This window comes from Zootoca vivipara, chromosome 4, assembly GCF_965207765.1.
Source record: "Zootoca vivipara chromosome 4, rZooViv2.hap1.1, whole genome shotgun sequence".
In the NCBI taxonomy this organism is placed as follows: Eukaryota; Metazoa; Chordata; class Lepidosauria; order Squamata; family Lacertidae; genus Zootoca; species Zootoca vivipara.
In genome coordinates this window covers 84,992,019-85,007,547 of record NC_142587.1, presented here as the reverse complement: position 1 = coordinate 85,007,547, position 15,529 = coordinate 84,992,019, and the positions used below count along the sequence as shown (strand labels likewise).

The window sequence follows — 15,529 nt, the reverse complement described above, 5'->3', positions numbered from 1 at the left end:
GCTGGCCAATAACGCGAGATGAGCGCCACAACCCCAGAGTCGGTCACGACTGGACCTAATGGTCAGGGGTCGCTTTTCCTTTATAGCTGTCATACACACTGGAACCACTCCAGGCCTTGGTGGGATCTTGCATTCATCACTTAGGAACTCGTTCTCCAGATTGCCGTATGTAAAGGATGCGAGTCCCAAACATCATAGCTTCAAGCACAGTATCACCACAAGGTGGTATCTTATTATTTGAGAACCATTTTGGTGAATGAGCAGTGGGTTATCATTATTGGCTTAGTTCACTAAGAAGCTTTATTGCACAGGAATGTTTCTTGCATGACCGTAACCTTTATTTCTGAGAACAGAGGGAACACATGATTTTGTAATTTCGTATGCACAATACTATAGACCGAAAAGGGAATTACCTGGCACTGAAAAATGATTGACCTGTTTTGTAACAAAAAATAAAAAAAAAATCCTTCCAGTAGCACCTTAGAGACCAACTAAGTTTGTCATAGGTATGAGCTTTTGTGTGCATGCACACTTCTTCAGATACACTGAAACAGAAGTCACCAGACCCTTCAGCTCTCTATATTGGACAAACAGGCCAAACCCTACGCCAAAGGATAAATGGACATAAATCTGACATCAGGAATCACAAGACTGAGAAACCAGTAGGAAAAGACTTCAATCTCCCAGGACATTCTATACAATATCTCAAAGTAGCTGTTTTATTACAGAAAAATTTCAGAAACAGATTGGAAAGAGAAGTTGCTGAATTGCAACTCATTACCAAGCTTAAAACCATGGAGAGACCTGGTCTGAATAAGGACACTGGATTCTTATCTCATTATACATGATAAAGCTTTCTTTAGCACCTCAGCCCTTGCTTTTTCCTGCAAGACCAATGGCAGTCATTAATAGTCATCAACAGGTTTACCACTCCTATCAGCCAATCACCCATTCCCACCACCCTTCTGAGTAATACCCCTCCCCACCCTCATACCTATGACAAACTTAGTTGGTCTCTAAGGTGCTATTGGAAGGAATTTTTTTTATTTTTTGTTTTGACTACGTCAGACCAACATGGCTACCTACCTGTTACTGTTTTGTAATAGACCATATAGCACATATTTTTTTCAGTGGACTGCCCAATCATTCACTTTAAAAAGAGTGAAGTCTCATATCTACTATGGTTAAAATACATACAGTTTATAGATTGTTATTCACAGTCAGAGTACATGCAGAGGCTTCATTGAGCTCTAATGAACAAATTCCCCCCTCCCTCCGGGAAAAAATATTATACATAACAAATGATGCAAGGCAAATCATTCAATAAAACTAAATACTTATTTATGTATTTCAGTGGCTATATTGTAGAGCTAGTGTAGTGTGTACGAGACTCAGAAAGAGCTAAGAATCAGGCAGTCCCTGATTCAAACATATTTATTATGTATTTTCAAAAAATTGTTCCTTCAGCAATCAAATGCAGAGTAATATTTTATTTAATGGAAATAAAGCAATACCACACATGAAAATGTATTCATAAAAGCACTGAAAATGGCAGATAATAAAACCCCACAATGTCTTAAGAGATAAAAACATCAAAAAAAAGTCTGGGAAGCCGAAGAAAAACTCTTTGCCTATCACTGAAATACCATTAATGTAGCTGGCAGGCAAGCTGTCCTGGGAAGAGCATTGCAAAGAGGGACTGCCACAGTTGCAAAGGCTTTCTCTCCAGTCACTACTCACCTTATCTCGGATGGCACAGAACCTAGAAAGAGCCTCGGGTGATGATTTCAGTGGTTGGGCAGATTGGTCAACACCAACACTTTGAATTGAGCTTGGAAATCGACCAAGAACCAGTTATGCTTTTAACACAGATGAGATATAAATTGGATACGCAGTCCCAATTAGCAGCCTAGCAGTGACTGGATTTTCCAAGCTGTCTTCAAAAAAGGCCCCAATTATAATACCGGTAACATTGCTGATGCCTAGTTCTGTTCCAGCTGGAAAGCAAGTTAATAAAACCTCAGAGCCTCTTTCGCCTGGATTGCCCTTTGCCCACAGGGCTATCTATCACCAACTGTCTATAGGAATAATTCAGGGGGGAGGGGGGAGAGGCAAATGATGATAACCCCAGTTTCTAGCTGAACTGCCCTCTCCCCCTCTGAATCATCTGCTGCCAACTGTCCTATGGGAAGGATTCTGAGAGCTTTAATATTGTTTACTGTAATTTTATTAAGGTATTTTTTGTTACTTACAAGCTGTTTTGGAAGAATTTGTATCCCAAAATATGAGTTACAAATAGTTTTTTAAAAAAACACCAATTCACACTTTGATTACACTTCACTCCACATTATCAGCTGACATCATACAGAATTAAATATATATACTTAAGATCACATTTCCCAAAACACCTGAGGCATTTCTATTAGGAATGACAAGTAATGATATCCTGAAATAGGCACTCAATCTCTCTTTATATGCGACCACCGCAGCTAGAGTGGTTTATGCGAAAAAAATGGAAATAAATTTGGCAGGATAAATTGATAGAATACACAGAATTAGTAACTATGACCGCGAAATTAAGAAATAAGGATGAGCCATGGATAAGAGATGAGTGGAAGTTCTTTGAAGAGTATCTTAGAGAGTATAATAGTCAATTTAACCTACAAGTAGGAATGAACATATGAGCAGCAGATAAAACTAAATAAAGGAAGATTTGAGATGAAAATGGATGGAATAATAGAATATGCAGCCGACAAAAGACAACCTAGAATGCCATGGAAAGATGGACTGGGAAGTCTGAGGATAAGAGATAAATGATGAATATTATATGATGCATATATAAGTTGTAAAAATGCATATATGTATTTTAAACAAATTATCAAGTGACAATCACTCAATCATTTCATGCACATGTTAAATAGCAGGGGGAACAAGAATGAGCCCTGCAGAAACAAGTAGCATAAATTTCACGGGCAGAACTCTCCAACCCTTTTACCATTCTCTGAAACAGCCTCTCCAGATAGGATGCAACCAATAGAGCCATCCAGCGCCCAGTCTCAAGAACCTACACAGAAGGATACTATTGTTGCTAGTATCAAAAGCCAATGATTGATACAATACAGTGGTATCTCTGGTTACAGACAATTCTGGTTACAGATGCTTCAAGTTACAGACTCCGCTAACCCAGAAGTAGTACCTCGGGTTAAGAACTTTGCTTCAGAAATCGCGCAGCAGCAGCACGGCTGCAGTGGGAGGCCCCATTAGCTAAAGTGGTGCCTCAGGTTAAGAACAGTTTCAGGTTAAGAACAGAACCCCAGAACAAATTAAGTTCTTTCTTTTTTTAAATAATTTTTTATTGTTTTCTTTTCCCCCCATTTCTTACAACATATAATCAACAACTGTACAACATGTAGCTTTGCCAAGCTTTGACTTCCCTCCTCCCCTCAGCAAGTAAATTATTTCATTCCACTCGTGTATTTTACTAACATTACTTAAAATCAGAAATGTAGGACTTATCGCAATCCCACTAGTGTCTTCATATCTTTATAATTATCTTTTACATGCTCTACAAATTTTACTCCATTCTTTCTGGAATTTCATAGCATCCTGATCCCGGATCCTGCAGGTCAGTTTGACCATTTCCATATATTCTAACATTTTCGTCCGCCACTCTGCTATCGATGGTACCTCTTGGGATTTCCACTTATGGGCTATCAATATTCTTGCTGCCACAGTGGCATACATGAACAATCTTTGATCTGCTTTTGCAATTTCCTTACCCATCAGCCCCAGCAAAAAAGGCCTCAGGTTTTTTAAGGAAAGTTTACCTGAATACCTTTTTTAATTCATTGTAAATCAATTCCCAATTTTTTTATCCTGTCACATGTGCACCACGTGGTAAAATTCACCATCTGATGCCTTACATTTCCAACATGCCTTATTTTTCATTTTCATTTTTGCTAGCTTTACAGGTGTCAAATACCAGGGATATATCATCTTCATTACATTCTCTTTTTAAACTGTACATGCCGTAAATTTTAAATTTTCATTCCACAATTTTGTCCATGCATCAAAATCAATATTATGCTCAAAATCAATCGCCCATTTAATCATTGCTTCTTTCACTTCTTCATCTTTAGTATACCAATCTAATAACAGATTATACATTTTTGACAATAATTTGCTTCTGCTTCTGAAATTTTGACTTCTTCTCAAATCCTAAATTTCTCTTATCTGTATTGAACAGATCATTTATTTGGTGATATTGTAACCATCCTGTAAGTCAATCTTGGATCTGTTCATATGGCTTTAACTTATAACCATCTATTGTTTCTACAATAATTTCTTCATACGTGACCTCCCTCCCTTCCATATTTAACAGAACAAATAAAGTTCTTAACCTGAGGTACCACTGTAGAAGCAACAGAGCTTCACTCTCCTGCGGCTTGAAGTGTAGTTCATATTCAGGGCAACCAAGGCAGTTTCAAACCAAAGTCTGCTGCCAGATTTAAATGGGTTAAAATGCTTAGGTTCATCTAGCAATTTCTGGAGCTGCTCAGCACTTTTGCTGGCGTGATTTCTTTTGGTGGACAGCTAAACCTTAAACATTTTCTTTAAGGTGTTTTTATTTATTTTCTAGATTCCCCCCCCCCCCGTTATTAGCATCTGTCAGAAGAAAACCTCAAGCTACCCCAACAATTGAAAGCAAGCTTTTCGGTTCAGTACAGTAGCTAAGACTGTCTAAGGAGGCTGCTGCTGTTCATTATCCCCATCTTTGTACCAAGTCCACTGTGCTATGTTCTAGTCCCCTTGAACGGAATGGGGTTGCTTTTGGAAGATTAGAGTTTTCCTTCACCAACCTAAATAGTTACACTGTTGTCAGCATGTTATATATGTTGTCAGCATGCTATATGGCACTGCATTATCACAGAAGTTGAATGAAATAGCACATTCCAAGCACTTCATAATATACAGTATATGAGAGATTTCTTGTTTTCAAAATCTCCCCTGAAGAGCAGAAGATGAATGGAAGGTTAAACATATAATTTTGTGATATCAAAATGAATTATTACCATTTGCTTTTGTTATGATGGTGCTTTATATCACCAACACTGCTGCATCTGACCCTTTGTTTCAGCTGGGTACTGTAGATGAATTTAAAATGCTGCTGGTTAGCTCTGAAAGTGAATTCATTGAAAAACTATAAATTAGTAGTTAGGGATTTATGTAGTTGCTTGGTTCAGAAATGAGCTAGTTCAATTACCCTTTCACTTCAGCTGATATACGGCTGTAATGTAACACTGTGTACTGCACTGACACTGTAGCCATTCAATATTAAAAGATTTCCAAGCCAAAGTTACAAGTCTTTGTATATTACAAAACTAATTAATTAGATCTGTTTTCCATCTTTCATATCATTTTCGAAATCATTGCATGCCACACTTAAAGACATAGTAACCACATTAACAGTAACAGACTAAAATGGGACATATGTTCTTTTTCACAGAAATGAATAATTTGAAGCACAATTCAGATTCTGAATAAACACAACCTTAGTTGGCATTAACCAATGGTTATAGTTTGTTGTAACTGCTCAGCCACTGGTAAGGCTGTTGGGGAAAATATCTGCGCAAGAGGGGAGAGAGGAACATGTGATCATACAGCATGTTCTCTTAAACTTGATTTAAGAAATAAAGAGAGCAGTCTTATGCACAAGAAGCTGGCATAAAGTACGCTGGTGTAAACTAAGCCAGTGTAAAGTTACATCAGATCCAAAACCCATTCAACAGAGAGACTGCTGCTGCTGCTCTGCCTAAAGCTCTGATCCCACCCCTGCCATGTCAGCAGAGATATTCCTTAGAAGTGACTAAGAGCTAAACAAGACATGATTGTCACATAGTTTGGGGTTGTGTTTATTTTTTCTTTCTCCATTGGAAATATGTAATCTGGATAAGGACTATGGTGTATTTGAAATTAAGTCTTAACTCTTAGCTCCTATTCAAAATGGGATGAAAGCTCTTATTGGCATCAATAGCTTTCCCCTCATTATGAATAGGAAGTGTGTGAGGCAGTTGTGATTGGGACCATGGTGGGAGCGAAGAGTTAAAGCAGGCTTCCTCAACCTTGGCCCTCCAGATGTTTTTGGCCTACAACTCCCATGATCGCTAGCTAGCAGGACCAGTGGTCAGGGTTGATGGGAATTGTAGTCTCAAATCATCTAAAGGGTCGAGGTTGAGGAAGCCTGCTTTAACTCTTCGCTCCCACCATGGTCCCAATCACAACTGCCTCACACACTTCCTATTCATAATAGCCTTCACACCACACTCCCAAACTGACTTGATGAAAGGAAAATGAGCTACATCTAGTTTCACCCTCAAAGTATGTTGCCATTTCTCTGAAAATAATATATGGTCTTATAATTAACATTGCCTTTAGTTCCAGTGCATCTATGGAAACTAAATTATAGGGTTTAAATTCCTAGAAAATGTAGCCTAGCATACTGTTCTTAATGTATCTAACTTTTTGTTATTGTAGGCTGATCAACTGATGTTTGCATTGCATTTTGTGAAAGGCATGCATCCTGAACTTTTTCAAGATAATGTAAGTGATATGGGAATGCTTCGTTTTACATTTGAATGATTTGATAAGCAGAAAAAAATATATAAGCACTAGAATATCTTCCAGCTACCCAGCTAAATTTAAAATAAACATAACAAATACAATGCTTTCCCTAAGGACACTGGGACATCTTGTAACATCCCCAGTGGATGTTCCTCTGACAGTTGTAATGTCTGATGAAATATTGCCACAGGATGAGAGATCCACAGGACAGAATGAAATGGTGGTGTGCAGAGTTTGTGATTCCTTGGCACTATCAGCCCTTAGCTATCTCCACATTTTGCTAGAACAGCTGTGTGTTATGGGTGTGAGATCTTTTAGAAGTTACTTGTGATTACATAATACACGCCTAAAAATTGACATGTAGCTTCAAAGTATAAAACAACATATGAAACAAATGTAGCTACCACTAGTCCTCCATGTGTTTGGGGGAAATTATTCAGGATATTCCTAAAGGGGTACTTAAGAAAAGCGAGAGTTTTTTTTCATCAACAAAGATGAGATAAAAATTTCAATAATTCCTTTCCAGATTGCAATGTAAGCTTTGTGATTCCACATGTAGTAGGCTTCTCTGGTTCAGACAGTACAAAACTGGCAGACCTTGTCTCAGTGGCCTTAGCTTGCTCAATAGATGGTTTTGAGACTAGCAAGAAGGGTATCTCCCCAATGATTCCAGGCCTGCCCTGGTTGGGAGAGAAGATTGTCTCACAGCACTAGTAGGAGCAGTCTACCTCTGACTAATGGGTAGTATAGATGTTCCAGCTCAAATGTTCCCTGGAACTGTCACCAGTGCCATCAGTCTCATTCATACTGACCTCCTGATCCAAGAATCTCAGGAAGTAGCTAAGAACAAAATTATCAGCTGGATGTAGGATGGGCTTAGCTGCTCCCTTGCCTGCCACCTCTGCACTTCAAATTCTTTCCACATTTCTCTTCCTTTTACAGGGTTCCAAACACATATGCTTTAGTCATTGCTAGCCAATAATTGTCACATTCACATGTAATGCTGAACCAGGAATGAGCCTTAACAGGTGATGACTCTCCCTACTCCTCCTTGCACATGACCAGGACTTCGACCAAGGTTACTTTCAAGCACAGTGCTAAGCTGAGATTCTTTTAATAGTTTAACTAAATTCAGGAGAAGTGCTCCTCCTGTCTACGCTGCATGGGGAGAGCAGAGGTGTGTCATTTCACTTGGGCTTTTTGAGGCTTTTCCATGTTTCAGCGTTACACGTGAACTGGGGCACTACATTTCTTAGGTCCCTTTGAAAATGTAATACTGTACTCATTTCATTTTGGGTTTCAGAATTTACACTTATGTACGTTATGCTTTAGCATATTTTAACTTGGTTTCCTTTCATTATTTTATAGGAATGGGACACATTTACGGGTGTGATCATTGGAGACATGTTACGAAAATCTGTGAGTCTTAATGGATATTTCTCATAAAAAGTACAGTGGTACCTCGGTTTATGAACACAATTGGTTCCGGAAGTCTGTTCATAAACTGAAGCGTTCATAAACTGAAGTGAACTTTCCCATTGAAAGTAATGGAAAGTGGATTAATCCGTTCCAGACGGTCCGCGGAGTAACCGTTCATAAACTGAAGCGAACTTTCCCATTGAAAGTAATGGAAAGTGGATTAATCCGTTCCAGACGGGTCTGCGGAGTACTTAAACTGAAGCGTTCATAAACTGAAACATGGGTGTAATTGGTTCCGGAAGTCTGTTCATAAACTGAAGCGTTCATAAACTGAAGTGAACTTTCCCATTAAAAGTAATGGAAAGTGAATTAATCCGTTCCAGATGGGTCCGCGGCGTTCATAAACCGAAAATTCATAAACCGAGGTGTTCATAAACCGAGGTTCCACTGTAGTGCACTATAGCTTCCAAATGCCGTATACCTCCGTGGCCCAGAGGCTTCAGACCTTAAAAACATTGGAACTGTTTTGTGCTGATGAGAATTTTGGACTTTAACCCCAAGTGGGTGCTTGATTGGGCCAAACCAGTAGTAGTTCAAGTTCCTGTCAAGGGTGACTCCTTCTGACCACTCCAGACAAGTTGAGATTCCAAATATCATAGGAAGTGGAGATTGCTTTTGTAGTGATTTCATAAGACTTAGCAATGTTGAAGAGCTTTATTAAGAGAGATTCCCTACTATAGAAAATAGGTGTTACTCATGAGATCACAGATATCATTTTGAAATTAGAACTAACCCTGCCCCCCAGGACTGATTGAAGGAGAAAAAAAAAACCCTCTAAAACATGGGTGATTAGGGTATGTTCACATCACTTGTTTTCAATTTTAGCTGTGCGAGTACAGGTAGTGAAATATATGGATATTTCTGAGGCACATTACAAGCAATCAATATAGAAAACCAATGATCAAAAGCTATGATTGATTATGCATTTTTATAACTCCCCCTTGTGTCATCTTCTCTACTGCACCTTTCCACAGCAAATATGCACTTTCAAATTATTTTGATTTCAATGAAGTAAAGTTGAGATATGCCTAACACTGCCTTTGAAACCAGTGGAAAGTTAAAATGCTTCGATTTTACTGTGCTATACCTTAAAACTTGCTGGTATATGTGAAACATTTTCAAAATACAGTAATCTGTTCTTGTTCTATTAAGGATTCCCAAAAAAGCATTAGAGACCAGATTCCTTCTTGGATTGAACAGGAAAGAGCATGGGTGGTAGCAACGCTAAAGGTATTATTTCAGTTGACGTTTTCTTCAAAAATGAGTTTAACGCTAAGAAAATTGGTGTTCGCTAATATGATCGCATTAGTTAATTTAAATTTGACTATTCCAAAATGAATTCTTCACTCTCTTTCATTAAAACCACACCCATAAACATATTTTCATTCTGTTGAGTGGCCTGCCTTTTCTAGATAATAATGCAGCAGTTGATCTAGTATTGTTGAGGTTCAGTTATATATGTTTATATGTAACATGTACCCTTGACTTTTCAGAATGTCTTCTCTGTAGTCCTTGTTTTTCTTCCTCATTTCTCAGTTTACCAAAACAGGATGAATTGCATTAATTAAGTAATATCTTAGCAGAAAAATTATACAAGTACAAAATAATAATAATAATAATAATAATAATAATAATAATAATAATAATAATAATATGTTGCCCATTTGACTGTGTTGCCCCAGCCACTCTGGGCGGCTCCCAACAAAATATTAATAACACAATAAAGCATCAAAAATTAAAAACTTCCCTATGCAGGGCTGCCTTCAGATGTCTTGTTTATTTCCTTGACACCTGATGAGAGGGTGTTTCACAGGCTCTTGCCTGGTTCCCTGTAACTTCACTTCTTGCAGTGAGGGAACCACCAGAAGGTGCTCATATTAAGGCGCCGGGAAGGTTGAAGGCACTGTAAATCAGCATGCCAATTTTGGTGGCCAAATTGCTGTGCATTATTTGTGGCCTGTGTGTGTGCATGCATGCATTTCCTGAGAAAGTTAGTCACACCTTTGAGCTGTTTTCAGTTTGACTGGTATTGTAAAAAATTACTAAGTTGTTAATTCTATGAAATAATGCATTTTTAGAAATGGGACATTTTCCATGGAAAACTATAGCAGTGGAACAATTCTGCTCCTCATCACTGGTGATGCTGTGGGATTATGCATGGGGTATAGCTTCCATTTCACTAGAAATATATGTAAATGGGACCACATTCTTAAATTAGCAGTGGTCTTATAACTGGCATATTGTTTTGACACATTGGGTATATTATAAGCCACATGAGTGCACTTCTTTAGAAATCAATGAAAAAAGTTACTCCTAAGTAGCTTGTTAAAGGGCTGAAAAGAAAGGATTGTTCAACAATTGCAATTATATGACAGTTTATTCAAATTATTCCTTGTTCAGCTATTAAAATAGATCACTACTTTTTTGCTGTTAAATATAAAACTTGCACAATTGTTCTTCAGATCTCTCTTCCAAATCTGTATCAGACCATTTGCTTTCAAGATGCAGCTCTATGGCAGACTTTCTCACGGAGTTCAATGTGTGAACAAGATTTTCCATCTATTATTGCAAACAGAATCTCACTCTTTCAACAGGTATACTTTGATATTTCCTTATTTAAATATTAGACCACAATCTAGCTAAATGTGGCCGTTGCAGCCATGTTCAATGAAACTACTCATCCTTAGTCTCATTGAAACCAGTGCAAGAAGTTTGTCATTGCTAAAATACCATTTGCAATGGAACTTTGTCAAAATTAAATTTGGTGTTTTAATATATAATTTTATTATGGCTTGAAGGTTTTTTTAACGAGTAGCAATTAAACAAAGACAATTACTGGTGGCTAGCACTGTAGACCACAGTTCATTCAAAGCAGACTTATTCAAGCTTCACAGTGTAACCAACAATATAAAAATACCCAAGACAGTATAACTGTTAAGTGTGCAAAGTACTACCAGGGCTATAGGTTCAGATCTATGTTGTACTGTGTATGTGTGGCCACTGTTCTCTAGATGTTTATAGGTGAAGATCCATAGATCATTGGTAGATCATCCATGCTTTGTATATCTTCAAATCCGCAATTTCCAGAGTGCTCTGCCAACAAGCATTTATCCTTGTTTGCCTCCATAGCACACTGCCCCCCTTTTAGCATCAGCCTGATTTTTCCATGGTGCTTTGGAAATTAGTATTATGTTCTCAACTGGGCACTACCCTGTTTCTCATATTTTAAGACATACCCATAAAATAAGCCATAGCAGGATTCTTAAGCATTCAAGGAATATAAGCCATACCCCGAAAATAAGACATAGTGATAGGCGCAGCAGCAATGCTGGCCACGGCAGGAGGAGGAGGAAAAAATAAGACATCCCTTGAAAATAAGCCATAGTGTGTTTTTTTGAGGAAAAAATAAATATAAGACGTGTCTTATAATATGAGAAACACGGTAGGGCAAATGCTTGTGCATTTCAGCCCTTGCTTTGTTGTGATTTGTGTGGTTTGTGAATTAGCTATGTTCTTACAGTGAGTGCTACAATGTTTCCTTTTCCCCTGCAATGCTGCTGTTTTGTCAGCTTCTACCAGCTACATCAGATTGCCATATTGTAAAGAGAAAGGACTGGAAGCATTGACTGACTGAGCAACAGAATTAATAGATTAATGTATTAGTCACATATTAAAAACTGCCATTTTAATTGATTTTAATTGGAACTGTCACTTGTTAGAAGGTTATCAGTGCTGATGGAACTGTTAAAATTACTTTTTTTAAAAAAAAATTAGGCACTACTTAAGAAGATTATCTGTTCATTTTAGAAAAATAAAGCACTCTTTCCGTTAAATGCTTTTAAATCTCACCAACAGCTCAACAATTGGTGTTTATTTTAGTTGCTTAACTTCAAAAGTCAATCACCCAGAAAGCATACCTTAATTGGTTGACAAGCCTAGAAATACTGCAGAATTTATATTGAATTGAGATGATGCAAAACCATCTGCTGTATCAAACCTAAAATATCTAGTCCAGGTCTCTTTACTGCCATGGTGCCTAGCCAGATGTTTCCAGGACTAACATCGATAAGTCATGTTAATAATAATTGACTGCTGTCCTCCACATACACCGTCAACTGATATTCGATGCCATTCTGAACATGAATATTCCATTACAGTTGTCATAACTAATACCCATTTGCAGATCCAATATCCTTAAAAAAATCATCCAAATCGATTGCCATCAGCACATTGTGTGGCAGAGAATTTGACAGATTAACTCTCTTGCTCTCTTACCTGTCCTGAATCAAGCACAAATTATTTTCATTGAGTGCCTCCTATTACAAAGAACCTGAACGTACAAGTACAGATTTTTTTTTAAAAAAAACTATAACCTCAAAATAACACAGACCAAACAACATCAGCATTATATCTTATCTGGAAAGTAACTTCGTCTAGTTTTATTTAAAAGCTCATATTTTAAAAAGCATACCCAGTTTCTTTTAAAGATTTCCGTATTATATTTTCCTCCCCTAGCAGGAGGATGGTGCAGGGCAAGGAGAGGGGGGAATTCCCTCTGTGCTAATGTGAATCCTTGCGCTTGTGTAAATCATGTGGTAATAATCACCATCGTCAATTGGGAAGAACTGGGCTCAGGGCGGCTAACATCAAAAAATGCACACTGGTATTTGATAATATGTTGGAATTTTAATGTGACTATATTTGTTTCAAGGTCCTTGTGGTCCAAGCTGTCAGGCCAGATAGACTACAGAGTGCAATGGCCCTTTTTGCATGTAAAGCTCTGGGTAAGTTGATTGTTATTTAGAACAACATGAGGTAAAAAACAATTATACCTTGATTCTGGTATGGGTACTATATATTCCAAAGCACATGCATATCCCTATGCAGAGAACCATATGCACATTTAGGTGCTGCATACAGTTTTTCTTTCTGATCCAGTAGCTGAGGCAACATGTGAAGCCATTTTTGAAAACTAAAATCCAGGCAGTGGCTCAAAGGGAGGGAAAATGAGAAAGCGGGGAGTTGATTCAATAGTACCGCAGAACCAGATTCTGTCTGATGTGAAGAGTCATGTGTACCTACATGTGGAAAACTCAAAGGTTAAGGATTAGAGCAAGGGGACTTAAGCTGAAGAACACAAGAAAGAGGCAAAATGAAAAATGTGCTTTCCTGTCCCCCAAATTCCTTAGCCACCCTTGCTGGCTCTGGTCGGCGCTCATGCAAGCTTATGGCTAGAATTACATGTGCTGGATTAATCATAATCTTCTAGCAGCTTCTGTGTTTGAAATAAGTGTTTTCCTCCTCCAAATATTCTTGGCCCCTCCCTGGTCAATGTTTTATTTCTAGTGCTGTCATTGGGTAGGGGCCAGGAAACTCATCCCTTTGTTTTTTGGACTCTCTCCTCATCCTCGCCCCCAACCTGGTAATCCTTAAATGTCTGCTGCCTTGTAAATGACTCTTTTTTATTACTGCTATTGTATTATTAATTTATTGATATTGATATTATTGATGCCCCACTGGTGTTGTTAAACATTGTTAAAATGTTATTTGAAGTCTGCTCAGGATATCTTCCTAGGAATCTATCCCCTCCCCTTATGCCCATGAACCAATTTTTGCAGCAGCTTTGTTTCTATTTTCATTTTTAAAAAGGCAGCTCTTGTCGCTATTCTCATTATTGCCTTTTCTGTTCATCTTTCTACATCTGTCATTAGAATCTAAGTGTGCGCTTACCCATGATTTTTTTTTCAGGAAAGCCTGAAAAATGCCCATCAGACACACTAAGCAGGAAGATGTAGTTTCTTAGAACACTGACAAGCAAATGGCCTGACAGTTGTAACACAGTAGTTCTGCACATGAGTTGGCTTTTTTATGACTGGTTTTTGCTGGTGTTAGAGTTTACTTGGAGGTTGTGTACATTTTTAACATATCACTATACCTTTTACCATTCTCGCTTCATTTTACTAATAGAGGTGATGTGATTCGTAGTGTTCAAGTTCTAAAATGTATCTCCTTTTCAGCTCTAGTATTCGTGTATATGAACTCAAGAGTTGAATTATGGTATTTTTAGCTACAGTAATATGTTTCCAATACAGGCACTTTTATCACCAGCTTCAACATTGCTAGAAAGGAAGGTCAATATCCATGACAGTATCCACCCTGTTGTAGTTTACTGTCTGATTTTTGCAATATGATTTTCTATAACAAGGTATTTTATAGATCAAAGATCTATGTTTTGTTTGAAGTGAAGTTGGGAACTTGGGAAACTAGTCTGTTCCAACCACTGATGCAAAGAGGTAGCTACTCAGAATGCATTCCCAATTTTACTGGTATTTTAAAATTTATATATATATATATATGTATTTGTCCATTTCTAGGGATCAAAGAGTTGTCACCTCCTCCACTGAATCTGAAACGCTTGTATAAAGAAACGCTAGAAATTGAACCTATCTTGATCATTATTTCTCCTGGTGCTGATCCTTCTCAGGAATTACAAGAACTTGCAAGTGTTGAAAGAAATGGGGAGTGCTACCATCAGGTAAGTTTAATGTCAGTGCATTAAAAAGCCCACAAATTATTTGCATGGTAAGGGTTCATGCAGGCACATGCCAAGCTTGTCTGATGCCCAGGGCCAGGAGCATTGTTAGAATAAAGTGGCCAATCCCTGGCAGGCCCCCCTGACCAGCTTAGCCCTCAGAGCAATAAGAATATTATAGATGGCTAGACCTGTTTACTTATTTAGTAGATTTATATACTGTACCACTTTTTGCTGTTTTCAAATTGGTTTACAATATAAAAGATTTAATATTATATCAAAAATAAAGCAATTTTAAGTCAACTTCAAAACTAATGAAACCCTAACAGAACAAATCAAGCAGCAATAGGACAAAACAAGAGTTAGAAAAGTTTTCCTTGAAATGAGACATGATCTGGGGCTAAACAAGTCTCCTGGAGGAGGCCATTCCACAACAATTGAGGCAGCTACTGAAAAGGCCCTGGTCCTGGTGAATGCTAGTCTTTCTATTTTCAAATAATGTCATCTTTAGTATGACGCCAATAACAAATCTCAGAGCTAGGATGGGTGGGAATATTTGGGCAAAGATGTTGTGTGAGATAATCTGTACCCTAAACATTTATCACTTTAAAACCAGCAGCTTGTATTGGACCGGGAAATGCACTATTTTTATACAAGTTTTATTAATAAATATACTGGAATGAAACAGAAATCCTTTCTTGTTTGTCATATCTTCTTCTGAAAGTCTACTTTAATATATTTGGCTGCTAAAAACTAGATCTTCCAAATGGAAAGACGTACAACACTGTGCAAAGATTGATGGAAGCTGTGTTAACTTGCTATTGTGCTTCCCTCTAATAAAAATAAGTTGTAATGTGAAAAGGAAGGACCCTTTAACTTACACTGAAATAATTTTGT

The 15,529-nt window shown here is 37.8% G+C and overlaps 1 protein-coding gene across 1 annotated transcript in view; it reads left to right on the top strand.

Annotated features, from left to right (window-relative positions):
* DYNC2H1 (dynein cytoplasmic 2 heavy chain 1) overlaps positions 1 to 15,529 on the top strand; it is a 146,281-nt gene that overhangs the window by 81,571 nt on the left and 49,181 nt on the right. The window contains exons 72-77 of the mRNA XM_060273857.2: positions 6,535 to 6,600; positions 7,990 to 8,040; positions 9,253 to 9,330; positions 10,563 to 10,694; positions 12,812 to 12,884; positions 14,475 to 14,635. Of these exons, the coding sequence (XP_060129840.2) occupies positions 6,535 to 6,600; positions 7,990 to 8,040; positions 9,253 to 9,330; positions 10,563 to 10,694; positions 12,812 to 12,884; positions 14,475 to 14,635 (561 nt within the window). The remainder of the gene's footprint in view (positions 1 to 6,534; positions 6,601 to 7,989; positions 8,041 to 9,252; positions 9,331 to 10,562; positions 10,695 to 12,811; positions 12,885 to 14,474; positions 14,636 to 15,529) is intronic.